A 27,304-nucleotide genomic window follows, 5' to 3' on the forward strand; every position below is an offset into this window, starting at 1 on the left:
TTATTGTACACTCTGCACCTCATCTTGACTGAAAAAAAAAACCCAGAAATGTAGAAAGTTTTGCAAATTTATTAAAAAAGAAAAACTGAAATCTGACATGGTCATAAGTCTTCAGCCCCTTTGCTCAGACCCTCATATGTAAGTCCCATGCTGTCCATTTCCTTGTGATCCTCCTTGAGATGGTTCTGCTCCTTTATTGGAGTCCAGCTGTGTGTAATTAAACTGATAGGACTCGATTTGGAAAGGCGCACACCTGTCTATATAAGACCTCACAGCTCACAGTGCATGTCAGACCACATGAGAATCATGAGGCCAAAGGAACTGGCCAAGGAGCTCAGAGACAGAATTGTGGCACAGCTCTGGCCAAGGTTACAACAGAACTTCTGCAGTACTCAAGGTTCCTAAGAGCACAGTGGCCTCCACAATCCTTAAATGGAAGAAGTTTGGGACCACCAGAAGTCTTCCTAGACCAGGCCGTCCAGCCAAACTGAGCAATTGTGGGAGAAGAGCCTTGGTGAGAGAGGTAAAGAAGAACCCCAAGATCACTGTGGCTGAGCTCCAGAGATGCAGTAGGGAGATGGGAGAAAGTTCCACAACTATCACTGCAGCCCTCCACCAGTCAGGCCTCAGGCAGAGTGGACCGACGGAAGCCTCTCCTCAGTGGAAGACATATGAAAGCCGCATAGAGTTTGCTAAAAAACACATGAAGGACTCCCAGACTATGGGAAATAATAATAATAATAATAATAATCTTTATTTTTATATAGCGCTAACATATTCCGCAGCGCTTTACAGTTTTGCACACATTATCATCGCTGTCCCCAATGGGGCTCACAATCTAAATTCCCTATCAGTATGTCTTTGGAATGTGGGAGGAAACCGGAGTGCCCGGAGGAAACCCACACAAACACGGAGAGAACATACAAACTCTTTGCAGATGTAGTCCTTAGTGGGGTTTGAACCCAGAACTCCAGCGCTTCAAGGCTGCAGTGCTATCCACTGAGCCACCGTGCTAAGATTCTCTGGTCTGATGAGATGAAAATAGACCTTATTGGTGATAATTCTAAGCGGCATGTGTGGAGAAAACCAGACACTGCTCATCACCTGCCCAATACAATCCCAACAGTGAAGCATGGTGGTGGCATCATGCTATGGGGGTGTTTTTCAGCTGCAGGAACAGGACGACTGGTTGTCATTGACGGAAACATGAATGCGGCCAAGTACAGAGAGATCCTGGATGAAAACCTCTTCCAGAGTGCTCTGGACCTCAGACTTGGCTGAAGGTTCAGCTTCCAACAAGACAATGACCCTAAGCACACAGCTAAAATAACAAAGGAGCGGCTTCAGAACAACTCTGTGACCAATCATGACCGGCCCAGCCAGAGCCCTGACCTAAACCCAATGGAGCATCTCTGGAGAGACCTGAAAATGGCGTCCACCAACGTTCACCATCCAACGTGCCGGAACTGGAGAGGATCTGCAAGGAAGAATGGCAGAGGATCCCCAAATCCAGGGGTGAAAAACTTGTTACATCATTCCCAAGAAGACTCATGGCTGTACGAGCTCAGAAGGAGCTTCTATTCAATACTGAGCAAAGGGGCTGAAGACTTATGGCCATGGGATAGTTCGGTTTTTCTTTTTTAATAGATTTGCAAAAATTTCTAAATTTCTGTTTTTTTCAGTCAATTTACCAAATGGCTGCAATGAAACAAAGAATGACATTTTCAAAGAGGTCTGAATACTTTCCGTACCCACTGTAATTGATACCCTGTACAATTCGGTTGCAGCTTTGTATGTGAGCACTGGATGCTTTGTATAATTTATAGGCTGTACCATCCGGTTGCAGCTTTGGATGTGAGCACTGGATGATTTGTATAATTGATACCCTGTACCATTTGGTTGCAGCTTTGGATGTGAGCACTGGATGCTTTGTGTCATGGATACACTGTACCATTCGATGCAGCTTTGGATGTGAGCACTGGATGCTTTGTATAATTTATACGCTGTACTATTCGGCTGCAGCTTTGGATGTGAGCACTGGATGCTTTGTGTCATGGATACACTGTACCATTCGATGCAGCTTTGGATGTGAGCACTGGATGCTTTGTATAATTGATACCTTGTACCATTCGGTTGCAGCTTTGGATGTGAGCGCTGGATGCCGAGGCTCATCACTTCGCAGACAGACTCAGGCACGAATAGAAAACGATATCAGATTTATTTAAAATTCTCAGATTTGGTAACAATATCCTAAATGTCATCTACAGATCAGATGACGTCTGTCCCCTGCGGTAATCTATGAGCGATGGAGGTGAGGTGGCGATGATGGCGGTGGGAGCGGCACAGATAGATGGGTCCTATGGGGCACTTTCCTCGGTGGAGACTCTAGGGTTCACGTGTCGCGATGGATAAACCACTAATTAGCTGGACTTTGGGCAGCCGCCATTGTATGTCCCCTTCTATTGTACAGGAGCGTCTCACAAAATTAGAATATCACCACAAAGTGAATCTCCTATATTCTATAGAGCCATTACACACAGAGTGATCTATTTCACGTGTTTATTTCTGTTAATGTTGATGATTATGGCTTACAGCCAATGAAAACCCAAAAGTAATTATCTCAGTAAATTAGAATAATTAACAATAAACCCCTGTAAAGGCTCCTAAGTGTTTATAAAGGTCCTTAGTCTGTTTCAGTAGCTCCACAATCATGGGGAAGACTGCTGACCTGACAGATGTCCAGAAGGCGTCACTGACACACTCCACAAGGAGGGGAAGCCACAAAAGGTCATTAAGAAGCCGGCTGTTCACACAGTGCTGTATCCAAGAATATTAATGGAAAGTGGAAGGAAAAAGTGTGGTAGAAAAAGGTGCACAAGCAACCGGGATAACCGCAGCCTGGAAAGGATTGTTAAGAAAAGGACATCTATGGAGCATTGTCAAGAGGAAGATGAGACACCAGACCCAACAATGCAGACGAGCTGAAGGCTGCTATCAAAGCAACCTGGGCTTCCATAACCCCTCAGCAGCGCCACAGGCTGATCGCCTCCATGCCACGCCGCATTGATGCAGTAATTGATGAACAAGGAGCCGCGACCAAGTACTGAGGGCATTTACTGATCATACATTTCAGTAGGGAACATTTCAGATTTTACAGTCATTTTTCCATCTGGTGTTATAAAGTATTCTAATTTACTGAGATAATGACTTTTGGGTTTTCATTGGCTGTAAGCCATAATCATCAACATTAACAGAAATAAACACATGAAATAGATCACTCTGTGTGTAATGACTATAGAATATAGGAGATTCACTTTTTGTACTGAAGAACTGAAATAAATTCACTTTGTGATGATATTCTAATTTTGTGAGAAGCCCCTGTAGAGCTACTGTCCGCGGTCTCTGGGCCGTCTGACCACTCGGGCGTTAATATGGGCCCATGATGTGGGAAGACCTGGGGTGAGAGCTCGGAGGCCAGCAATCCTTAGCTAAAGTCTACAATCATGGTGGTCTGGTGGTGAGGGTCAGCGCCCCCTCCAGGACCGTGGATGGTAGGAATGGAGTCTGTGATGGGAAGGACATGATTACATGGAGATACATGAACATATGAAGTGGGGAGAACATGCATCTGTCATGAGCATACATGAGCGTCTATGACACTGAGCAGCACGCAAGGGATCTACGTAGAAAACGATGGAGCCGGGACGTGTCCTACCAGGATCCTGCCCCAGGGCAGATAACATTCTCCAGCCACGGCCTCCACACTTTCACTAGAAATTTGTGCTTATATTCTCTGTACTGTTCCTTCTAGTTTTTGTGTTTTTGTTTCCACATTTCCCGGTGTGGACAACAAGTCCCAGCATCTCCAGGTATGAAGTCTCATTACATCCCTACTGTCTTCTTCTCTCGCTCGTCTCGCCTGTTTGTTCTCATCTCTCGCAGTTCTTGTAATTCCGTCTTTTTCTCTCCCCTTGGTTGTATTGTAGACGCAATGATCTTCCTAAAGGAATCCCTCAGTCTGTTGTGGGCTCCTTCAAGCAGTCATGCTCGCCGCTCTTTGGTAAGATCTGGACACTTTGGTGTGTCGGTGGAGGAGGAAAGAGGAGGAAAAGGGCACAAGGTTGGGGAGGCCACATTCGGAATCCAGTGGATGCCACTTTGTATCATCTCAGGAGCACGAAGAGAAGGAAAGATACCAGCCAGATGGGAAATCCTGAGAGCGGAGGGCAGGCGGAGCTGCTGGGGGATGCTACAGCTGCAAAACAAGAAGACAGGTCCAAGTTATCACAAGGTCCAGCAGAAAGTGCAGAGAAGTCATCTACAATGTAACAGGAATGTAACTGTGATGGTGTGATATGCTATGTGAGATCATTTTGTGAATATTTATATTTTACTGATTATCATGGTGTTCTCTTGTAGTATGAGTTATTTGCCAATTGATGAATGGCTGTTATTTGCCATCTGATATCAGCCCCCACATTCCTGTACTGTTATCTCTCCACAGGGTCAGTGAATAAACCTGTTTGCTAATATGCTAATGACATATTGAACTAGCTTGTTGAAACAATGACCCCCTGTAGAGCCTTAATCCTCCAGGCACCTTTGTCAGGTGTGGGAGGCCTGAAAACCAAACCAACCTGTTTCACTACTTCTGGACATAAGGAGAGGACAGGAGCTGGGGGGAAGTCAGTCTTGTGTGAAATGAGGTGAACTCAGCACCTCAGAGAGAGAAAGAAGGGAATATGGACTGTTATCCTCTGTGCTGGATTGTTGGACTTTTATTCTGTAACTGAACTGCATTCGTGTTCTGGAATATTTTATCCTTTGTGTGGTCGATCGTATATGGACCTTTTGTACTTTTGCCTAAATAAAGGTCTTGGGATTGTTCACTCTTCGCTGGCTCTATTGATTGTGTGGTACTGGAGAAGGAACCTGTGACAGTAACCCAATGGAAAAGCCACATCAAGTCTGAACCAGAGCTGCAATCATAATTCTGCAAGATACAGGAGCTCACACAGAAGCCTGTACCTGCACCCACAGCTGCCAGCCTGGGGCCATAAGAAGTCATTCACAAGATCGCGTGTATCTCACATTTGTCCTGAGAAAACTGGGCAGCAACAAGACGACATGGCTGATTGATGATTATTAGGGCATGGATAACAATCCAATGTCAGCAGCAAAATATGTAAAGCAATCGATAGTATTAGTAAAAAGCCTTAAATGAGCATTGAGCGATCTGTTGTGGGTCAGCGCTCGTCAGTGGCAGCACTTTGTCCTTATTATGGAGTATAAATATTCGGAGGATCCGACAAGTCTGATAACCGCAGATGCTTCCAATGATGCTCCACCACTAAAGAGTAAGAATATCCATTGTGAACAAACCCTTGGAAGTATATGGAACCCGTGATATCTTTTCTTGGCCTATTTTGTCTATCAAACATTTCTGCAATTATGAATGAACTTGGACGTGCCTTGTGCAGGATTCCAGCTTGCCGTACATTGCAAGCTGCTGAGCGCAGTTCAGTTGTACGATCATTCAGTCTCCAGCACCTGTCACTTCTCATGGACGTGCCTCTTATTAATTTTGGGCTTGGATTCATGTTCAGGAGAGGAGAGAGGATTGGAGGCTGAGCACACGTGGAGGCTCCCGTCAGGATCTGAACTGAGCAGCACTGAGCAGCTTGCAGTGTATTGTAACACAAGGAAGATTCAGAAAACAAATACTTAGAAATGTTTAACTAAAACCAATTCCAGAAATGTTTTATATCATAAAATACATAAAGTGAGCAAAAAATATGTCTGTTTCCTATAAAACAAATAAAGGGTCAAACTCCAGAACATCAGCAGATTTATAACGCAGAGACTTGATTGTTTGCTTTATGAGTTGTCCTATTGTGTTTGACACTGGCCTCCAGGATTCTGAAATTCGGACTTTTAAGATGGAGACTCAGTGATCAATTAATTGACAAGGGACGGAATCTACTGTATCAATCCTGCTGGATACGTTGCCCATCTTTCAGGAAGGACATTGAGGAGGATGGACTCACCTTTTGTTGGGGGGATCTGTCTTTTCGGACACTCTCCCTTCTTTATGGTGACATCATCAATGGCCACGTCTCCTTCTATCCCTTTTCCAATGACACATTCAAACACAATCTGGGGAAAGAGAAGACACGAGGGCAACAAAAGACCCATCATTAGGAACGAAGCCCGGGCACCAATACATTACGCATTCATCATTGTACAGCAAGATACATTCAGACTCAGCGAGCGCATCAGGATTGTGCCGCCGCACCGAGATTAATCCCCTGAAAGATTTATTTCCCACAGAAGCAAATGTCACCCACAAATAACACAGCGAGCAGCGAGATTTTACATAATTCCAGGAGAGGAAACAATAACACAGAGATGTCGGATAGTCAAGGATCCAGCCACATCTATCGCTACCTGCTCGCTGTGGATACAGTGCGCCGGAGGGGGGGGGGGGCAGAGATGTCTCAAGGGTTTTGTTAAGTAATAAGCCTCAGAAATTTTTGTCGGAGCATGAAACCTTACTGTAAACCATAATCCGCTGCCATACTCTGCAGAGAACTCCGGACACTGACTCCTTATTTACTTTACAAAATCCACAGATTGGCAAAACAATCTATTTCCTGGGTGGAGATATCAGAAATTCCAGAAGATGGCATGAAAAAAATGTTATGTACCCATGACAACACTTCCTGCTGACAGGTCAGCATTGTCATAGGGATGTTGTGTGGATCCAAAGGACCATAAACATCAATATTCGTACTGTGCACACAAAGCTTCTGTGAAGGATTCTTCAGGCAATTAATAGAACATTCCTGGAGCAGAAACCATACAGGACCTCTGGGCTCTGGGGGTCTGAGAACTTCAGCTCTTCGTTCTTTTGGTGCTAGGTCTTCTAGGTTCCACAGCGCGGGAACGTTTATTGTTAGGTCTCGACTCTGGATATTTTTCTGTGGATTCTCCAGCTCTCAATAACAAACCTCTCACTTCTGGATCTCCTTGCTTTGGGCATCTCAGCTCTGTGTGCCATGTCCTTGTTTTGAGTCCTTTCGTTCTTGGTCTCTTGGTGTTAGGTCTCTTCTCTCTGGATATCTTGGATCTCTATGTTCTGGATTTCTCAGTTTTGCATCTCTTGGTTCTGGGTCACTGAGATCACAATCTCATTGCTCTTGATCTTCTTGCTATGGTTCTATTACTTCTTAATCTCTATCTTCTGGGTCTCTCAGATGTCTCAGTTCAGAATCTCTTGGCTCTAGGTCTTTCCATTCTTAATTTTATGTACTTGATCTCTCAACCCTAAATTTTTCGGTTTTGGTCTATTGGTTGTGTATGTGAATGAGACTAGCGGTGGATACCGTATCGGGAGGCCGTGCCCTTCATCTCGCATACCGGCACTATCAGCCTGTGGGTGCTCTTTTGTGGAGTGTGGTCATCGCCCCACCACTACAGCACTTTATTTAAGCTACATTTAACCTTATCATTAATGCCCCAAGGGGTGGCGGCGCTCTTGCACACTTCGTGTAACTTTTTTCTCCTGCATGAACTTTGCCATATTTGCTATAATTAAGCACGTGACTGATGAAAGTCCCTATGGACTGAAACGTTTCAAGTGCTACAAATAAATCAAACCCATCGTTGCTCAAGTTGAGTGCTAGACTTCTTTTTTATTGGTTGTGTATGTCTTCACTCTTGCTTTATTGGTTTTGCATATTCCTGTTTGAGTCTCTCCATACTGAATGTCGCAGATCTGGGTATCTTGGTTGTGGATCTTGTTGCTTTAGTATCTGATCTTCAAGTGTTTGAGCTCTGCAGCTCCTGGCTCTGGGTCACAGAGCTTTAACCCCTTAGGGTACAGTCACACAGTGCAATTTTGATCGCTACGACGGTACGATTCGTGACGTTCTAGCGATATCCATACGATATCGCAGTGTCTGACACGCAGCAGCGATCAGGGATCCTGCTGAGAATCGTACGTCGTAGCAGATCGTTTGGAACTTTCTTTCGTCGCTTGATCACCCGCTGACATCGCTGGATCGTTGTGTGTGACAGCGATCCAGCGATGTGTTCGCTTGTAACCAGGGTAAACATCGGGTAACTAAGCGCAGGACCGCGCTTAGTAACCCGATGTTTACCATGGTTACCAGCGTAAACGTAAAAAAAACAAACAGTACATACTTACATTCCGGTGTCTGTCCTCCGGCGTCTCAGCTTCTCTGCACTGTGAGCGCCTGCCGGCCGGAAAGCGAGCACAGCGGTGACGTCTGACGTCTGACGTCACCGCTCTGCTTTCCGGCTATGGTGCTTACACAGTGGAGAGAAGCAGAACGCCGGGGGACAGACACCGGAATGTAAGTATGTACTGTTTGTTTTTTTTACGTTTACGCTGGTAACCAGGGTAAACATCGGGTTACTAAGCGCGGCCCTGCGCTTAGTTACTCGATGTTTACCCTGGTTACCCGGGGACTTCGGCATCGCTCCAGCGCCGTGATTGCAACGTGTGACCGCAGTCTACGACGCTGGAGCGATAGTCATACGACGCTGCGACGTCACGAATCGTGCCGTCGTAGCGATCAAAATTGCACTGTGTGACAGTACCCTTAGTGACGGAGCCAAATTTTTGAAATCTGATTATGTGGTAATAACTCTGGAAAGATTCAACATATCCCAGTGATTTTGAGATTATTTTCTCATGATACATTATATTTTATGATAATGGTAAATTTATGTCAATATGTTTTGTGTTTATTTATAAAAATATCAGAAATTTGAGAAAAATGTTAAAAAATTAGCAATTTTCTAACTTTGAATGATTATCCCTTTAATCCAGATAGTCATACCATAGAAAAACATTAATAAATAACATTTCCACATGTCTGCTTTACATCTGCACTGTTTGTAAAGTGTTCTTTTATTTTGTTAGTATTTTAAGAGGTTTAAAAATGTAGCAGTAATTTTTCATTTTTTCAAGGAAATGTACAAAATTTATTTTTTTAGGGACCTATCCATGTTTGAAGTGACTTTAGGGGTCCTATATATTGGAAACCCCCAATAGTGATATCATTTTTAAAACAGCACCCCCTGACATATTGAAAACTGCTGTCAGGTTGTTTATTAACCCTTCAGTTGCTTTTCAGGAATTAATGCAAAGTGACATAACAGAAATGAAAATGTGTATTTTTACCACCTAAACGCCTCTAACTTCTGAACAGGTTACAACAGCCGGCAGACTCTAAGGCCGCCATTTGGTCATGAATTGCCATGGCAAACATCAGGACCACACAATCATGATCCGAGAGCACCAATTGGGATAAAGAGGAAGCCCTCACACTCTGTTAACCATTTATAATGATGTAGTCTTTATTGACAGCAGCATCTAAGGGGTTAAACAGATTTTTACGGTGCAAGCACTGATTCTGGCTGATGCAGCAAGTTGTCAGCTATAGTGTACAGCCGACAGCTGCTGGATTGTCACCTGTATGGGGAGGCTATTCTCTTATATCTCAGGTCAGTTAAAAGACGTATTGACGGTCATTAAGGGGTTAAGTCTCTCGATTGAGTGTTTTGATTTTGGCTCTGCTGTTTCTGGTTCTTTGAGCTCTGCCTTTATTGTCTCTGGATCTGACAGCTATGGGTCTCTTAGTTCTTGATCTCTCTTAGTATTGGTTTTGATGCCTCTGGCTCCCTTGGCTTTGGATTAGGTCAATGAACTTTGAATTTCATGGCTCTGGATCTCTTTGCTCTAGAACTGCAACTTTTGGCTGTATCAGATTTGTGTCCCTTGGTTTTGCCTGTCTAGGCTCGGGCTCTCAGCTGTGGGTCACTTGGCTCTGGATTGGTTTGTGCTAGATCAGCATCTCTTGTCTCTCTCAGCTTTGCGTCTCATGATTTGGCTGTCTTGGCTCTGGCTCTCAGCTTTGCGTCTCATGATTTGGCTGTCTTGGCTCTGGCTCTCAGCTTTGTGTCTCTTGGTTTTGGATGTCTTGGCTCTGGCTCTCAGCTTTGTGTCTCTTGGCTTTGGCTGTCTTGGCTCTGGCTCTCAGCTTTGTGTCTCTTGGTTTTGGATGTCTTGGCTATGGCTCTCAGCTTTGTGTCTCTTGGCTTTGGCTGTCTTGGCTCTGGCTCTCAGCTTTGTGTCTCTTGGTTTTGGCTGTCTTGGCTCTGGATCTCAGCTTTGTGTCTCTTGGTTTTGGCTGTCTTGGCTCTGGATCTCAGCTTTGTGTCTCTTGGTTTTGGCTGTCTTGGCTCTGGCTCTCAGCTTTGTGTCTCTTGGCTTTGGCTGTCTTGGCTCTGGCTCTCAGCTTTGTGTCTCTTGGTTTTGGCTGTCTTGGCTCTGGCTCTCAGCTTTGTGTCTCTTGTTTTGGCTGTCTTGGCTCTGGCTCTCAGCTTTGTGTCTCTTGGTTTTGGATGTCTTGGCTCTGGATCTCAGCTTTGTGTCTCTTGGTTTTGGCTGTCTTGGCTCTGGATCTCAGCTTTGTGTCTCTTAGTTTTGGCTGTCTTGGCTCTGGCTCTCAGCTTTGTGTCTCTTGGTTTTGGATGTCTTGGCTCTGGATCTCAGCTTTGTGTCTCTTGGTTTTGGCTGTCTTGGCTCTGGCTCTCAGCTTTGTGTCTCTTGGTTTTGGCTGTCTTGGCTCTGGCTCTCAGCTTTGTGTCTCTTGGTTTTGGATGTCTTGGCTCTGGATCTCAGCTTTGTGTCTCTTGGTTTTGGCTGTCTTGGCTCTGGCTCTCAGCTTTGTGTCTCTTGGTTTTGGATGTCTTGGCTCTGGATCTCAGCTTTGTGTCTCTTGGTTTTGGCTGTCTTGGCTCTGGATCTCAGCTTTGTGTCTCTTAGTTTTGGCTGTCTTGGCTCTGGCACTCAGCTTTGTGTCTCTTGGTTTTGGATGTCTTGGCTCTGGATCTCAGCTTTGTGTCTCTTGGTTTTGGCTGTCTTGGCTCTGGCTTTCAGCTTTGTGTCTCCTGGTTTTGGATTTCTTGGCTCTGGCTCTCAGCTTTGGGTCTCATGGTTTGGTTGTCTTGGCTCTGGTTCCCAGCTTTGTCTGTTAATTTTGGCTGTCTTGGTTCTGGCTCTCAGCTTTGGATCTCTTGGTTTTGTTTCTCTTGGCTCTGGCTCTCAGCTTTGTGTCTCTTGGTTTTGGTTCCCTTGGCTCTGGCTCTCCACTTTGGGTCTCATGGTTTTGACTGTCTTGGCTCAGGCTCTCAGCTTTGGGTCTCTTGGTTTTAGTTCTCTTGGCTCTGGCTTTCAGCTTTGTGTCTCTTGGTTTTGGTTCCCTTGGCTCTGGCTCTCAGCTTTGGGTCTCATGGTTTTGACTGTCTTGGCTCTGGCTCTCAGCTTTGGGTTTCTTGGTTTTGGTTCTCTTGGCTCTGCCTTTCAGCTTTGTGTCTCTTGGTTTTCGTTCTCTTGGCTCTGGTTCTCAGCTTTGTGTCTTTTGGTTTTGGCTGTCTTGGCTCTGGCTCTCAGCTTTCGGTCTCTTGGCTCTGGATCTCTTTGCTCTAGATCTGCATCTCTTGGCTCTCTCAGCTTTTGGTCTCTTGGCTCTGGCTTTCAGCTCTGGATCTCTTGGCTGTGGTTCCCTCAGTCCCAGATCTCCATATATTTAATTTAAGTTGAGGACAACAGATGTGTTTTCATAATGAATTCCTCCAGGAGCGACCTTCCTCCCCACGCTGTGCGGTAATGTACAGGCATTAATCCGTTCTCCCGTTCCCCCCTTCCAATGTTCCAGGACAATTATCTATAATTGCGGTGAGAAAATATACTGCTAACATAAACAAGATTAGAATGGATTTACTAAAGGTCGGTGAACTTCACAGGCTTATTAATATTATTGATCGCCCGGACTGTGGAGAAGATGCGTTCTTCCACCTCCCTCTCTATTATGAGCAGCTGTCCATGGGGATCACATGTGAGCAAGTCATGATATTTATGTTTCATAACCTGGATATCTGGGGTCAGCGGGGTCCATGTAAAGGGTCCTAGAGCAAAAACAGTGTCAGGAGGGTGGATGTAAAGGGTCCTAGAAAAAAAACAGTGCCAGGAAGGTGGATGTAAAGGGTTTCTAGAGATTAAACAGTATCAGGAGGGTGCATGTAAAGGGTCCTAGAGAAAAAACAGTGTCAGGAGGGTGCATGTAAAGGGTCCTAGAGAAAAAACAGCGTCAGGATGGTGGATGTAAAGGGTCCTAGAGCAGAAGCAGCGTCAGGAGTGGGTGTGTAAAGAGTCCTAGAGCAGAAGTAAAGTCAGGAGGGTGCGTGTAAAGGGTCCTAGAACAGAAGTAGCGTCAGGAGGGTGCGTGTAAAGGGTCTAGAGCAGAAGTAGTGTCAGGAGTGGGTGTGTAAAGGGTCTAGAGCAGAAGTAGTGTCAGGAGTGGGTGTGTAAAGAGTCCTAGAGCAGAAGTAATGTCAGGAGGGTGCGTGTAAAGGGTCCTAGTGCAGAAGTAGAGTCAGGAGGGTGCATGTAAAGGGTCCTAGAGCAGAAGTAGAGTCAGGAGGGTGCATGTAAATGGTCCTAGAGCAGAAGTAGAGTCAGGAGGGTGCATGTAAATGGTCCTAGAGCAGAAGTAGAGTCAGGAGTGGGTGTGTAAAGAGTCCTAGAGCAGAAGTAGTGTCAGGAGGGTGCATGTAAATGGTCCTAGAGCAGAAGTAGAGTCAGGAGGGTGCGTGTAAAGGGTCCTAGAGCAGAAGTAGTGTCAGGAGGGTGCGAGTAAAGGGTCCTAGAGCAGAAGTAGAGTAAGGAGGGTGCGTGTAAAGGGTCCTAGAGCAGAAGTAGAGTCAGGAGGGTGCATGTAAAGGGTCCTAGAGCAGAAGTAGAGTCAGGAGGGTGCATGTAAATGGTCCTAGAGCAGAAGTAGAGTCAGGAGGGTGCATGTAAAGGGTCCTAGAGCAGAAGTAGAGTCAGGAGGGTGCGTGTAAAGGGTCCTAGAGCATAAGTAATGCCAGTAGGGTGCGTGTAAAGGGTCCTAGTGCAGAAGTAGAGTCAGGAGGGTGCATGTAAAGGGTCCTAGAGCATAAGTAATGTCAGGAGGGTGCATGTAAAGGGTCCTAGAGCATAAGTAATGTCAGGAGGGTGCATGTAAAGGGTCCTAGAGCATAAGTAATGTCAGGAGGGTGCGTGTAAAGGGTCCTAGAGCATAAGTAATGTCAGGAGGGTGCGTGTAAAGGGTCCTAGTGCAGAAGTAGAGTCAGGAGGGTGCATGTAAAGGGTCCTAGAGCATAAGTAATGTCAGGAGGGTGCGTGTAAAGGGTCCTAGAGCATAAGTAATGTCAGGAGGGTGCATGTAAAGGGTCCTAGAGCATAAGTAATGTCAGGAGGGTGCGTGTAAAGGGTCCTAGAGCATAAGTAATGTCAGGAGGGTGCATGTAAAGGGTCCTAGAGCATAAGTAATGTCAGGAAGGTGCATGTAAAGGGTCCTAGAGCATAAGTAATGTCAGGAGGGTGCATGTAAAGGGTCCTAGAGCATAAATAATGTCAGGAGGGTGCGTGTAAAGGGCCCTAGAGCATAAGTATTGTCAGGAGGGTGCGTGTAAAGGGTCCTAGTGCAGAAGTAGAGTCAGGAGGGTGCATGTAAAGGGTCCTAGAGCAGAAGCAGCGTCAGGAGTGGGTGTGTAAAGAGTCCTAGAGCAGAAGTAAAGTCAGGAGGGTGCGTGTAAAGGGTCCTAGAACAGAAGTAGCGTCAGGAGGGTGCGTGTAAAGGGTCTAGAGCAGAAGTAGTGTCAGGAGTGGGTGTGTAAAGGGTCTAGAGCAGAAGTAGTGTCAGGAGTGGGTGTGTAAAGAGTCCTAGAGCAGAAGTAATGTCAGGAGGGTGCGTGTAAAGGGTCCTAGTGCAGAAGTAGAGTCAGGAGGGTGCATGTAAAGGGTCCTAGAGCAGAAGTGGAGTCAGGAGGGTGCGTGTAAAGGGTCCTAGAGCAGAAGTAGAGTCAGGAGGGTGCATGTAAATGGTCCTAGAGCAGAAGTAGAGTCAGGAGGGTGCATGTAAATGGTCCTAGAGCAGAAGTAGAGTCAGGAGGGTGCGTGTAAAGGGTCCTAGAGCAGAAGTAGAGTCAGGAGTGGGTGTGTAAAGAGTCCTAGAGCAGAAGTAGTGTCAGGAGGGTGCATGTAAATGGTCCTAGAGCAGAAGTAGAGTCAGGAGGGTGCGTGTAAAGGGTCCTAGAGCAGAAGTAGTGTCAGGAGGGTGCGTGTAAAGGGTCCTAGAGCAGAAGTAGAGTAAGGAGGGTGCGTGTAAAGGGTCCTAGAGCAGAAGTAGAGTCAGGAGGGTGCATGTAAAGGGTCCTAGAGCAGAAGTAGAGTCAGGAGGGTGCATGTAAATGGTCCTAGAGCAGAAGTAGAGTCAGGAGGGTGCATGTAAAGGGTCCTAGAGCAGAAGTAGAGTCAGGAGGGTGCATGTAAAGGGTCCTAGAGCATAAGTAATGTCAGGAGGGTGCATGTAAAGGGTCCTAGAGCATAAGTAATGTCAGGAGGGTGCGTGTAAAGGGTCCTAGAGCATAAGTAATGTCAGGAGGGTGCGTGTAAAGGGTCCTAGAGCATAAGTAATGTCAGGAGGGTGCGTGTAAAGGGTCCTAGTGCAGAAGTAGAGTCAGGAGGGTGCATGTAAAGGGTCCTAGAGCATAAGTAATGTCAGGAGGGTGCGTGTAAAGGGTCCTAGAGCAGAAGTAGAGTCAGGAGGGTGCATGTAAAGGGTCCTAGAGCAGAAGTAGAGTCAGGAGGGTGCATGTAAAGGGTCCTAGAGCAGAAGTAGAGTCAGGAGGGTGTGTGTAAAGGGTCACATTTGTATGATCCGCCTTTAGCAGAAGAAGTTACTATTACACAGTGGATACACCGGGACCCCCGGACCCCACAATCTTTCTCTTTCCCTGTATTAGATGTTCGGACACTTTCTGTCCCGTCTCCGGTTCCTGTGCAGTTCGGCAGAGCGGACAATAAACGAGGCGCCGCAGGGATTGATTCCGTATTAAATATTTTAACATTCAGAGCGTTTCACTTTTTATGATTTGACTATTCAGAGCGGCGGCCGCTGACAGGACGACATTACTTCTATGGATCCGCTGTTTCCTCAGATGTCGGACGCACGTTTACGAGTCAAAGCCGCATTATGATGGTGGAGGCCGCACCGTACATCACAGTAATGTCCTCCAAAGGCTCTTACATCACAGCGTGGAGCTTATAGGGAGATATTAGTGCAGTCAGCGTCAGTCTAGGAACAGGAGAGGAAGAGGAACAGGAGAGGAAGAGGAACAGGAGAGGAAGAGGAACAGGAGAGGAAGAGGAAGAGGGAGAGGAACAGGAGAGGGAGAGGAGAGGAACAGGAGGGGAAGAGGAAGAGGAACAGGAGAGGAAGAGGAACAGGAGAGGAAGAGGAACAGGAGAGGAAGAGGGAGAGGAACAGAAGAGGGAGAGGAGAGGAACAGGAGGGGAAGAGGGAGAGGAACAGAAGAGGAAGAGGGAGAGGAAGAGGAACAGGAGAGGAAGTAGGAGAGGAATAAGATAGGAAGAGGGAGAGGAAGAGGAACAGAAGAGGGAGAGGAAGAGGGAGAGGAGGGGAAGAGGAAGAGGGAGAGGAACAGGAGAGGAAGAGGAACAGGAGAGGAAGAGGAACAGAAGAGGGAGAGGAAGAGGGAGAGGAACAGGAGAGGAAGAGGGAGAGGAAGAGGGAGAGGAACAGGAGAGGAGAGGAACAGGAGGGGAAGAGGGAGAGGAACAGGAGAGGAAGAGGGAGAAGAAGAGGAAGAGGGAGAGGAACAGGAGAGGAAGAGGGAGAAGAAGAGGAAGAGGGAGAGGAACAGGAGAGGAAGAGGGAGAAGAAGAGGGAGAGGAACAGGACAGGAAGAGGGAGAGGAACAGGAGAGGAAGAGGGAGAGGAACAGGAGAGGAAGAGGAAGAGGAGAGGATGAGGAAGAAGAGGTCGCCACACAACGGAGAACAGTCCAGAAAGCAACAGATGTAGCAGAGCTGAGCCGCGGACGAGGAGGAATCTGCTACATCATCTGTACACGGAGGAAACAGAGATCCCACATACATTGTGTGAGTACAACCGGGGTCTGGCGGACAAAGCACGCCCTGTAAGACCCACGACTCACCAAATCAGCTCTATTAGAACATATTCACAAGGAGAAAGAACACGAGCATTGATTTGTACAAAAACTTTAATTTAGATTATAGATAAATATACATATTGCAAGTTTTAATAGTAAATGGCTAAAAACACAGGGTGAATGCCTAAATGTGCTGATATAAACCCCTATACACCACACTCCCCAGATGACATGGCGGTTCTATGACAAATTGGTAAGTAACTCTATTAGTCCCCTATATTGGGGGTAAAGCAGACGGGGAAGAACACAATAGGTGCATAATAGCACCCATGCAACCAGGTTAAACCACCCAAGTGGGGACCCAGTAATGAAAACCCCATTAGTACTAGGATGAGACTCAGATAAAACAGGTATTAGCACTTACCAAGAGTACAGACCGGGTGGGGAGACTGGTGGGGAGAAAAAAAGCGCCCCAACGCGCGTTTCGTGGCCGCACAGGACCACTTCCTCAGGGGGATAAATTTGCTGCATGGAAGGACCTTCAAATAACCCATGGCCGTAGTCACATGGTAATCGGCGGCCAATGAGAACGGCGCTATCGGCGCATGCGCACTGCGCCCGACAGGTCCTAGCAGTGGATCAAAGCGTCAAGCCAAGTGCGCACGCGCAGGGCATCTGTACACGGAGATAGCACTGATATCTGTGTGTTACATAGGACTGCGGGTGACATCTACTATATAATCTGCACTCAGAATTATCACTGTGTTACATAGGTGCAGGTGACACCTACTACATTGTCTGTACGAAGAGTTATCACTGTGTTATCTGTGGTGTTACATAGGACTGCAGGTGACATCTACTACATTATCTGTACTCAGAGAGTGATCACTGTGTTATCTGTGGTGTTACATAGGACTGCAGGTGACATCTACATTATCTGTACTCAGAGAGTTATCACTGTGTTATCTGTGGTGTTACATAGGACTGCAGGTGACCTCTGCTACATTATCTGTACTCAGAGAGTTATCACTGTTTTATCTGTGGTGTTACATAGGACTGCAGGTGACATCTACTACATTATCTGTACTCAGAGAGTTATCACTGTGTTATCTGTGGTGTTACATGGGACTGCAGCTATATTCTGTGTCGTTCTTATTGTGCTGTGAATAAGCTATAATTGTCAGGATGGAGCAGTATACATTGTGCATTGTTGCCCGGCCGTTGTGTTCTCCCTGTTTCTTCTGTCTGCGTTGATCACTCGGGTTTTGTATCGGACCCTCCTCAGCTTCTGTAACAATCGTCTACGGGTCATGTGACTCCACAATGTTCTTACCTGGAAGGGCGCGGTGGGGTTCACCTGCAGGTTCTCTAGCTGCCACTTGTGCCCTTGGTTGCCTTTCTTGGACCAGACAGGAATATCCTGGGTGCCAATATTTTTGAGGCGCAAGAAAACTGTCAGGTTACCTGCAAAGGAAACAAAGAAATCTATAAAAAGTGAAGAACAGCGGACAAAAGGCGAAACAATCACCTACATCTATAGCTATCTATTATCTATCAATTATCTATCTATTATCTATCTATCTATATATCATCTATCTATTATCTATCTATCAATTATTTATGTATTATCTATCTATCTATCAATTATCTATCTATCAATTATCTATCAATTATTTATGTATTATATATCTATTATCTATTCTCTCTCTCTCTTTGCAGTGTGCGCTCCGGGTTTCCCTTTCCTGCTGGTTCTTGGAATAATAATTTTTCAACCATAAAGCTGGAGAAAGACTAAATGTTTCTCTGGCTCCTCAGAGATCTGCAGTGAGTGTAGCGTGGCCTGGGCAGCTCATTACTCGGCAGCTCATTACTCGGCAGCTCATCTCCCGGCAGCTCATTACTCGGCAGCTCATTACTCAGCAGCTCATCTCCCGGCAGCTCATTACTCGGCAGCTCATTACTCGGCAGCAGATTCTCATGTGCCCTCCTTTATTACCACTCACTGATGTTGAGCCCCGAGACCCGGCAGCTGCAGATATTCAGATTCTGCTGATTGCTCATGGTTTCCGCAGCGTGAGACCTAGAACTGGGAGATGAAAGCCTGAGAACTCTCTGCCCGGGTGTAATGTCCTTATGTGAGGAGCAGGTGAGGTGCGGAGGAGATGGACAAAGTGATTTCTCCATCTCCTCCATCAGCAGTAATCACACTGCACTTGGATGACATCTGAGTGCAGTCCTAGGATTCACACGCTCCCATAGACTTGGATGGATAAGTGCGATCTGATTATCAGATGCGCTCGCATCATGCTGCCAAATCGTGACGAGAAAATCATGTCAGATCTGCGCTGCCCCATAGGATGACCCCGGGCTGAGTGCTGCCCGATACCCCTTAGACTCGGCCGTGTTATTCGCCAGTGTGAACGAGTCCTTCAAGAACCCGTTGTATCAAAGTGATCATCCTCTTACCATACTGCAGTCACCATATTATACAGCGCTGGGCACTCACAGTTGCTCATTTTTCCTTTCTACCCGGCTAATTGTTCTCTCTTCCATCATATTTATGACATCACGAGATTAATAACTGACGAGCTGAATCCTCTGCTCCGCGCCCGGCTCCAAACTAGGAAGCTCCAGTAGAGAAATCCGCTCTGAAGCACAAACTGCAGCTTAGGTGACCGTCACCCTGATCCCTGAGCGGAGCCTGGAGCAGATCCCTGAGCAGATCCCCGATTGGATCCATGAGCAGATCCCTGTTCACATCCCTGAGTGGAGCCCTAAGCAGACGTGTGGAGCCTGGAGCAGATCCCTGAGCAGATCCCCGCCCTGAGCGGATCCCGGAGCAGATCCCTGAGCGGATCCCGGAGCAGATCCCTGAGCGGATCCCGGAGCAGATCCCTGAGCGGATCCCGGAGCAGATCCCTGAGTGGACCCCTGAGCAGATTTCTCAGCAGATCCCTGGTCACATCCCTGAGCGGATCCCTGAGCGGATGTGCGGAGCGTTATGTGGCCGGAGCTCTGTCCGTGCGCTCGGTGTTACAGCCTGCGATACGTCTTCTGCTCGCGCCCATTGTGATCTCAGACGTCTCCGGGCCGCGGCGGAGCCTGAACTTCACGTCTTCATTTTCTCCATCATTTCAGGGAGAAAAAAATGAATCTCTCTAAATACGAGACCCGAAATGTCGGCGCCGTGCTCCTGCATTATTTAGTGTCTGAGATTAATGTTCAGCTCAAAGCTCAACAGCCAAACAGTGAATCACCCCGGGCGCAGGAAACACCAGCATGGGGAATGAGCAGTGGAGCGTGCGGCACCGAGGTCACCGGCACCTGTGCACAGACAGCCACCTATACAGTGCGGCACCGAGGTCACCTGCACCTGTGCACAGACAGCCACCTATACAGTGCGGCACCGAGGTCACCTGCACCTGTGCACAGACAGCCACCTATACAGTGCGGCACCGAGGTCACCTGCACCTGTGCACAGACAGCCACCTATACAGTGCGGCACCGAGGTCACCTGCACCTGTGCACAGTCAGCCACCTATACAGTGTGGCACCGAGGTCACCTGCACCTGTGCACAGACAGCCACCTATACAGTGCGGCACCGAGGTCACCTGCACCTGTGCACAGACAGCCACCTATACAGTGTGGCACCGAGGTCACCTGCACCTGTGCACAGTCAGCCACCTATACAGTGTGGCACCGAGGTCACCTGCACCTGTGCACAGACAGCCACCTATATAGTGCGGCACCGAGGTCACCTGCACCTGTGCACAGACAGCCACCTATACAGTACGGCACCGGGGTCACCTGCACCTGTGCACAGACAGCCACCTATATAGTGCGGCACCGAGGTCACCTGCACCTGTGCACAGTCAGCCACCTATACAGTGCGGCACCGAGGTCACCTGCACCTGTGCACAGACAGCCACCTATATAGTGCGGCACCGAGGTCACCTGCACCTGTGCACAGTCAGCCACCTATACAGTGCGGCACCGAGGTCACCTGCACCTGTGCACAGACAGCCACCTATATAGTGCGGCACCGAGGTCACCTGCACCTGTGCACAGTCAGCCACCTATACAGTGCGGCACCGAGGTCACCTGCACCTGTGCACAGTCAGCCACCTATACAGTACGGCACCGGGGTCACCTGCACCTGTGCACAGACAGCCACCTATATAGTGCGGCACCGAGGTCACCTGCACCTGTGCACAGTCAGCCACCTATACAGTGCGGCACCGAGGTCACCTGCACCTGTGCACAGTCAGCCACCTATACAGTGCGGCACCGAGGTCACCTACACCTGTGCACAGACAGCCGCCTATACAGTGCGGCACCGAGGTCACCTACACCTGTGCACAGACAGCCACCTATACAGTGCAGCACCGAGGTCACCTGCACCTGTGCACAGTCAGCCACCTATACAGTGCAGCACTGAGGTCACCTGCACCTGTGCACAGACAGCCACCTATACAGTACGGCACCGGGGTCACCTGCACCTGTGCACAGACAGCCACCTATACAGTGCAGCACCGAGGTCACCTGCACCTGTGCACAGTCAGCCACCTATACAGTGCAGCACCGAGGTCACCTGCACCTGTGCACAGTCAGCCACCTATACAGTGCGGCACCGAGGTCACCTGCACCTGTGCACAGACAGCCACCTATACAGTGCGGCACCGAGGTCACCTGCACCTGTGCACAGACAGCCACCTATACAGTGCAGCACCGAGGTCACCTGCACCTGTGCACAGACAGCCACCTATACAGTGTGGCACCGAGGTCACCTGCACCTGTGCACAGTCAGCCACCTATACAGTGTGGCACCGAGGTCACCTGCACCTGTGCACAGACAGCCACCTATACAGTGCGGCACCGAGGTCACCTGCACCTGTGCACAGTCAGCCACCTATACAGTGTGGCACCGAGGTCACCTGCACCTGTGCACAGACAGCCACCTATACAGTGCGGCACCGAGGTCACCTGCACCTGTGCAGACAGCCACCTATACAGTGCGGCACCGAGGTCACCTGCACCTGTGCACAGACAGCCACCTATACAGTGCGGGACCGAGGTCACCTGCACCTGTGCACAGAGAGCCACCTATACAGTGCAGCACCGAGGTCACCTGCACCTGTGCAAAGTCAGCCACCTATACAGTGCGGCACCGAGGTCACCTGCACTTGTGTACAGACAGCCACCTATACAGTGCGGCACCGAGGTCACCTGCACCTGTGCAAAGTCAGCCACCTATACAGTGCGGCACCGAGGTCACCTGCACCTGTGCAAAGTCAGCCACCTATACAGTGCGGCACTGAGGTCACCTGCACCTGTGCACAGACAGCCACCTATACAGTGCGGCACCGAGATCACCTGCACCTGTGCAAAGTCAGCCACCTATACAGTGCGGCACCGAGGTCACCTGCACCTGTGCATATATATGCCCCTATAGGGTGCAGTTTCGCCCGGGGTTGCGGTCTCGCTCGGGGTTGCGGTCTCGCCCGGGGTTGCGGTCTCGCCCGGGGTTGCGGTCTCGCTCGGGGTTGCGGTTTCGCCCGGGGTTGCGGTTTCGCCCAGGGTTGCGGTTTCGCCCGGGGTTGCGGTCTCGCCCGGGGTTGCGGTTTCGCCCGGGGTTGCGGTCTCGCCCTGGGTTGCGGTCTCGCCCGGGTTTGCGGTCTCACCCTGGGTTGCGGTCTCGCTCGGGGTTGCGGTCTCGCCCTGGGTTGCGGTCTCGCCCGGGGTTGCGGTCTCGCCCGGGGTTGCGGTCTCGCTCGGGGTTGCGGTCTCGCCCGGGGTTGCGGTCTCGCCCGGGGTTGCGGTCTCGCCCTGGGTTGCGGTCTCGCCCTGGGTTGCGGTCTCGCTCGGGGTTGCGGTCTCGCCTGGGGTTGCGGTCTCGCCCGGGGTTGCAGTCTCGCTCGGGGTTGCGGTCTCGCCCGGGGTTGCGGTCTCGCCCTGGGTTGCGGTCTCGCCCGGGGTTGCGGTCTCACCCTGGGTTGCGGTCTCGCTCGGGGTTGCGGTCTCGCCCTGGGTTGCGGTCTCGCCCTGGGTTGCGGTCTCGCCTGGGGTTGCGGTCTCACCCTGGGTTGCGGTCTCGCTCGGGGTTGCGGTCTCGCCTGGGGTTGCGGTCTCGCCCGGGGTTGCAGTCTCGCTCGGGGTTGCGGTCTCGCCCGGGGTTGCGGTCTCGCCCTGGGTTGCGGTCTCGCCCAGGGTTGCGGTCTCACCCTGGGTTGCGGTCTCGCTCGGGGTTGCGGTCTCGCCCTGGGTTGCGGTCTCGCCCTGGGTTGCGGTCTCGCCTGGGGTTGTGGTCTCACCCTGGGTTGCGGTCTCGCTCGGGGTTGCGGTCTCGCCCTGGGTTGCGGTCTCGCCCTGGGTTGCGGTCTCGCCTGGGGTTGCGGTCTCACCCTGGGTTGCGGTCTCGCTCGGGGTTGCGGTCTCGCCCGGGGTTGCGGTCTCGCCCGGGGTTGCGGTCTCGCTCGGGGTTGCGGTCTCGCCCGGGGTTGCGGTCTCGCTCGGGGTTGCGGTCTCGCCCGGGGTTGCGGTCTCGCCCGGGGTTGCGGTCTCGCTCGGGGTTGCGGTCTCGCCCGGGGTTGCGGTCTCGCTCGGGGTTGCGGTCTCGCCCGGGGTTGCGGTCTCGCCATCGGATGAGGCTGGATTCTCGGCGGAGCCGTGCCGCTGACGTCTCTATTGTCACTGATGGTTTTCGTGGCCGTGTCATCCGCGCCCCCCGGGAATCCTTTCCTGGCTCCTTCGCTGTTTCTGTGTCCGGGGGGCCGGCAGCTACAAGCATTTCATCTCAGAGAGGTAACACTTCCAAGGGTCCCAGGGGCCCAGAGAGCGCAGCTCCAGAGAGCAGAATTCAGTGTAACCCCTTCACTGCAGAGACGAGAATCTACAGGTCTGCTCCACCTGCGCTCTCCGCCGACCCAACAACCCCCAAGAATCATCCCTGGTCCGGGATGTAGCGCCATTCACCCCTTGTTAAAGGGAGTGTCCACCTTGTGGGGACATTATTGTTTTGCCTACATTCATGTATTTTGGGATAACAATCATCTTTGCAATCAGGTTTCATAAATGGTCGCAGTTCGGCTTTTGGGCAGATGTTTCCGTCTCTTTAACCTTTGTGGCCCTAAATCAGCTGAATGCAGGAGAAAAAGTCATAAAACAATTAGGCCTCAATCACACGTCAGTATTTGATCAGTGTAAGGCCGGCGTCACACTTGGCGTAAGACAATACGCCACGTATTATACGGCCGTAATACGGAGAAATGTTCCCAAAATAGTGATCCGTAGTCAGGGTGTGTCAGCGTATTTTGCGCATGGCATCCTCCGTATGTAATCCGTATGGCATCCATACTGCGAGATTTTCGCGCAGGCTTGCAAAACCGACATCTAATGGATTTATGTGCTCAAATGTTCATTAAAACATATATACAGTATATATATATATATATATATATATATATATATATATATATATATGTGTCATTGAGACACATATATATATTCTGTATTTAGATTTCATTCAGCGCGATATCTGTGAACAGCCGGTAATTCAATTGCCGGCTTTGCATTTCTCCTTCACAAACCCGACAGGATATGAGACATGATTACATACAGTAAACCATCTCATATCCTTTTTTTTTTGCATATTCCACATTACTAATGTTAGTAGTGTGTATGTGCAAAATTTCAGCGCTGTAGCTGCTAAAATAAAGGGTTAAATGGCGGAAAAAATTGGCGTGGGCTCCCGCGCAAATTTCTCCGCCAGAGTGGTAAAGCCAGTGACTGAGGGCAGATATTAATAGCCAGGAGAGGGTCCATGGTTATTGGCCCCCCCTGGCTACAAACATCTGCCCCCAGCCACCCCAGAAAAGGCACATCTGGAAGATGCGCCTATTCTGGCACTTGGCCACTCTCTTCCCACTCCCTGTAGCGGTGGGATATGGGGTAATGAAGGGTTAATGCCACCTTGCTATTGTAAGGTGACATTACGCCAGATTAATAATGGAGAGGCGTCAATTATGACACCTATCCATTATTAATCCAATTGTATGAAATGGTTAAAAAACACACACACACATGATTACAAAGTATTTTAATGAAATAAACACAGCGGTTGTTGTAATAATTTATTGCTCTCTCAATCCATTTCCAGGCCCTCGCTTGGCAAAACAATAAACACACAAGATACATACCTTCTGATGTCAGATCACGTCCAACGAGGTAATCCATCTGAAGGGGTTAACTAATATTACAGGCAGGAGCTCTGCTAATGCAGCTGTGTGCTCGTGCTAATAATAATATTAAAACAACCTGTGTGTTTATTTCATTAAAATACTTTTTAATAATGTGTGTGTTTTTTAACCCTTTCATACAATTGGATTAATAATGGATAGGTGTCATAATTGACGCCTCTCCATTATTAATCTGGCTTAATGTCACCTTACAGTAGCAAGGTGACATTAACCCTTCATTACCCCATATCCCACCGCTACAGGGAGTGGGAAGAGAGTGGCCAAGTGCCAGAATAGGCGCATCTTCCAGATGTGCCTTTTCTGGGGTGGCTGGGGGCAGATGTTTTTAGCCACGGGGGGGCCAATAACCATGGACCCTCTCCTGGCTATTAATATCTGCCCTCAGTCACTGGCTTTACCATTCTGGCGGAGAAAATTGCGCGGGAGCCCACGCCAATTTTTTCCGCCATTTAACCCTTTATTTCAGCAGCTACAGCGCTGCAATTTTGCACATACACACTACTAACATTAGTAGTGTGGAATATGCAAAAAAAGGGGATATGAGATGGTTTACTGTATGTAATCATGTCTCATATCCTGTCGGGTTTGTGCAGGAGAAATGAAAAGCCGGCAATTGAATTACCGACTTTTCACTAACTCCGCTGCGTATTTCTCGCAAGTCACACTGCTGGTCCGTGTGGAATCCGTATTTTTCTCGCCCCCATAGACTTTCATTGGCGATTTTTTTTGCGCAATACGCTGACAAACGCAGCATGCTGCGATTTTGTACAGCCGTAGAAAGGCGTATATTACGGATGCGTTATATACGGCTGATAGGAGCAGCCCCATTGAGAATAATTGTGCCGTATTTAATGCGAGTTTTACGGACGTAGTTTCTGCGCTCTTATGTCCGTAAAACTCGCCAGTGTGACGCCGGCCTAAGAGCGGAGTAGTGTGCATACTGATGTGAATGAGGCCTTACAGCCTCTCCTGGCAGACCGAGCTCACTGACAGATCCTCAGATAGCTCACACTGCAGCCAGCAATGCACAGGACAGCAGCGCGGCTACAGGAGGGGATATGTAATGAGGGCTACAGGAGGGGATATGTAATGAGGGCTACAGGAGGGGATATGTAATGAGGGCTACAGGAGGAGATATGTAATGAGGGCTACAGGAGGAGATATGTAATGAGGGCTACAGGAGGAGATATGTAATGAGGGCTACAGGAGGAGATATGTAATGAGGGCTACAGGAGGGGATATGTAATGAGGGCTACAGGAGGGGATATGTAATGAGGGCTACAGGAGGGGATATGTAATGAGGGCTACAGGAGGAGATATGTAATGAGGGCAACAGGAGGGGATATGTAATGAGGGCTACAGGAGGGGATATGTAATGAGGGCTACAGGAGGAGATATGTAATGAGGGCAACAGGAGGGGATATGTAATGAGGGCAACAGGAGGGGATATGTAATGAGGGCTACAGGAGGGGATATGTAATGAGGGCTACAGGAGGGGATATGTAATGAGGGCTACAGGTGGAGATATGTAATGAGGGCTACAGGAGGAGATATGTAATGAGGGCTACAGGAGGAGATATGTAATGAGGGCTACAGGTGGAGATATGCAATGAGGGCTACAGGAGGAGATATGTAATGAGGGCTACAGGAGGAGATATGTAATGAGGGCTACAGGAGGGGATATGTAATGAGGGCTACAGGTGGAGATATGTAATGAGGGCTACAGGAGGAGATATGTAATGAGGGCTACAGGAGGAGATATGTAATGAGGGCTACAGGTGGAGATATGTAATGAGGGCTACAGGAGGGGATATGTAATGAGGGCTACAGGAGGAGATATGTAATGAGGGCTACAGGAGGAGATATGTAATGAGGGCTACAGGAGGAGATATGTAATGAGGGCTACAGGTGGAGATATGCAATGAGGGCTACAGGAGGAGATATGTAATGAGGGCTACAGGAGGAGATATGTAATGAGGGCTACAGGAGGAGATATGTAATGAGGGCTACAGGTGGAGATATGCAATGAGGGCTACAGGAGGAGATATGTAATGAGGGCTACAGGAGGAGATATGTAATGAGGGCTACAGGAGGAGATATGTAATGAGGGCTACAGGTGGAGATATGTAATGAGGGCTACAGGAGGAGATATGTAATGAGGGCTACAGGAGGAGATATGTAATGAGGGCTACAGGTGGAGATATGTAATGAGGGCTACAGGAGGGGATATGTAATGAGGGCTACAGGAGGAGATATGTAATGAGGGCTACAGGAGGGGACATGTAATGAGGGCTACAGGAGGAGATATGTAATGAGGGCTACAGGAGGGGATATGTAATGAGGGCTACAGGAGGGGATATGTAATGAGGGCTACAGGAGGGGATATGTAATGAGGGCTACAGGAGGGGATATGTAATGAGGGCTACAGGAGGGAGGAGATATGTAATGAGGGCTACAGGAGGGGATATGTAATGAGGGCTACAGGAGGGGACATGTAATGAGGGCTACAGGAGGGGATATGTAATGAGGGCTACAGGAGGAGATATGTAATGAGGGCAACAGGAGGGGATATGTAATGAGGGCTACAGGAGGAGATATGTAATGAGGGCTACAGGTGGAGATATGCAATGAGGGCTACAGGAGGAGATATGTAATGAGGGCTACAGGAGGGGATATGTAATGAGGGCTACAGGAGGGGACATGCAATGAGGGCTACAGGAGGGGATATGTAATGAGGGCTACAGGAGGGGATATGTAATGAGGGCTACAGGTGGAGATATGTAATGAGGGCAACAGGAGGGGATATGTAATGAGGGCTACAGGTGGAGATATGTAATGAGGGCAACAGGTGGAGATATGTAATGAGGGCTACAGGAGGGGATATGTAATGAGGGCTACAGGAGGAGATATGTAATGAGGGCTACAGGAGGGGATATGTAATGAGGGCTACAGGAGGGGATATGTAATGAGGGCTACAGGAGGGGATATGTAATGA

The 27,304-nt window shown here is 48.8% G+C and overlaps 1 protein-coding gene across 4 annotated transcripts in view; it reads right to left on the bottom strand.

Moving 5' to 3' along the window:
* Positions 1 to 2,201: 2,201 nt before the first annotated feature.
* MDGA1 (MAM domain containing glycosylphosphatidylinositol anchor 1) overlaps positions 2,202 to 27,304 on the bottom strand; it is a 431,369-nt gene continuing 406,266 nt past the window's right edge. For all 4 annotated transcript variants that reach the window (XM_077282003.1, XM_077282005.1, XM_077282004.1 and 1 more), the window contains 3 exons: positions 17,387 to 17,517; positions 6,048 to 6,156; positions 2,202 to 4,255 (listed from right to left, as the gene is read on the bottom strand). In XM_077282003.1, coding sequence (XP_077138118.1) covers positions 4,164 to 4,255; positions 6,048 to 6,156; positions 17,387 to 17,517 — 332 coding nt within the window. In that variant the 3' untranslated portion in view covers positions 2,202 to 4,163. The remainder of the gene's footprint in view (positions 4,256 to 6,047; positions 6,157 to 17,386; positions 17,518 to 27,304) is intronic.

This window comes from Ranitomeya variabilis, chromosome 2 (genome assembly GCF_051348905.1).
Source record: "Ranitomeya variabilis isolate aRanVar5 chromosome 2, aRanVar5.hap1, whole genome shotgun sequence".
Classification (NCBI taxonomy): Eukaryota; Metazoa; Chordata; class Amphibia; order Anura; family Dendrobatidae; genus Ranitomeya; species Ranitomeya variabilis.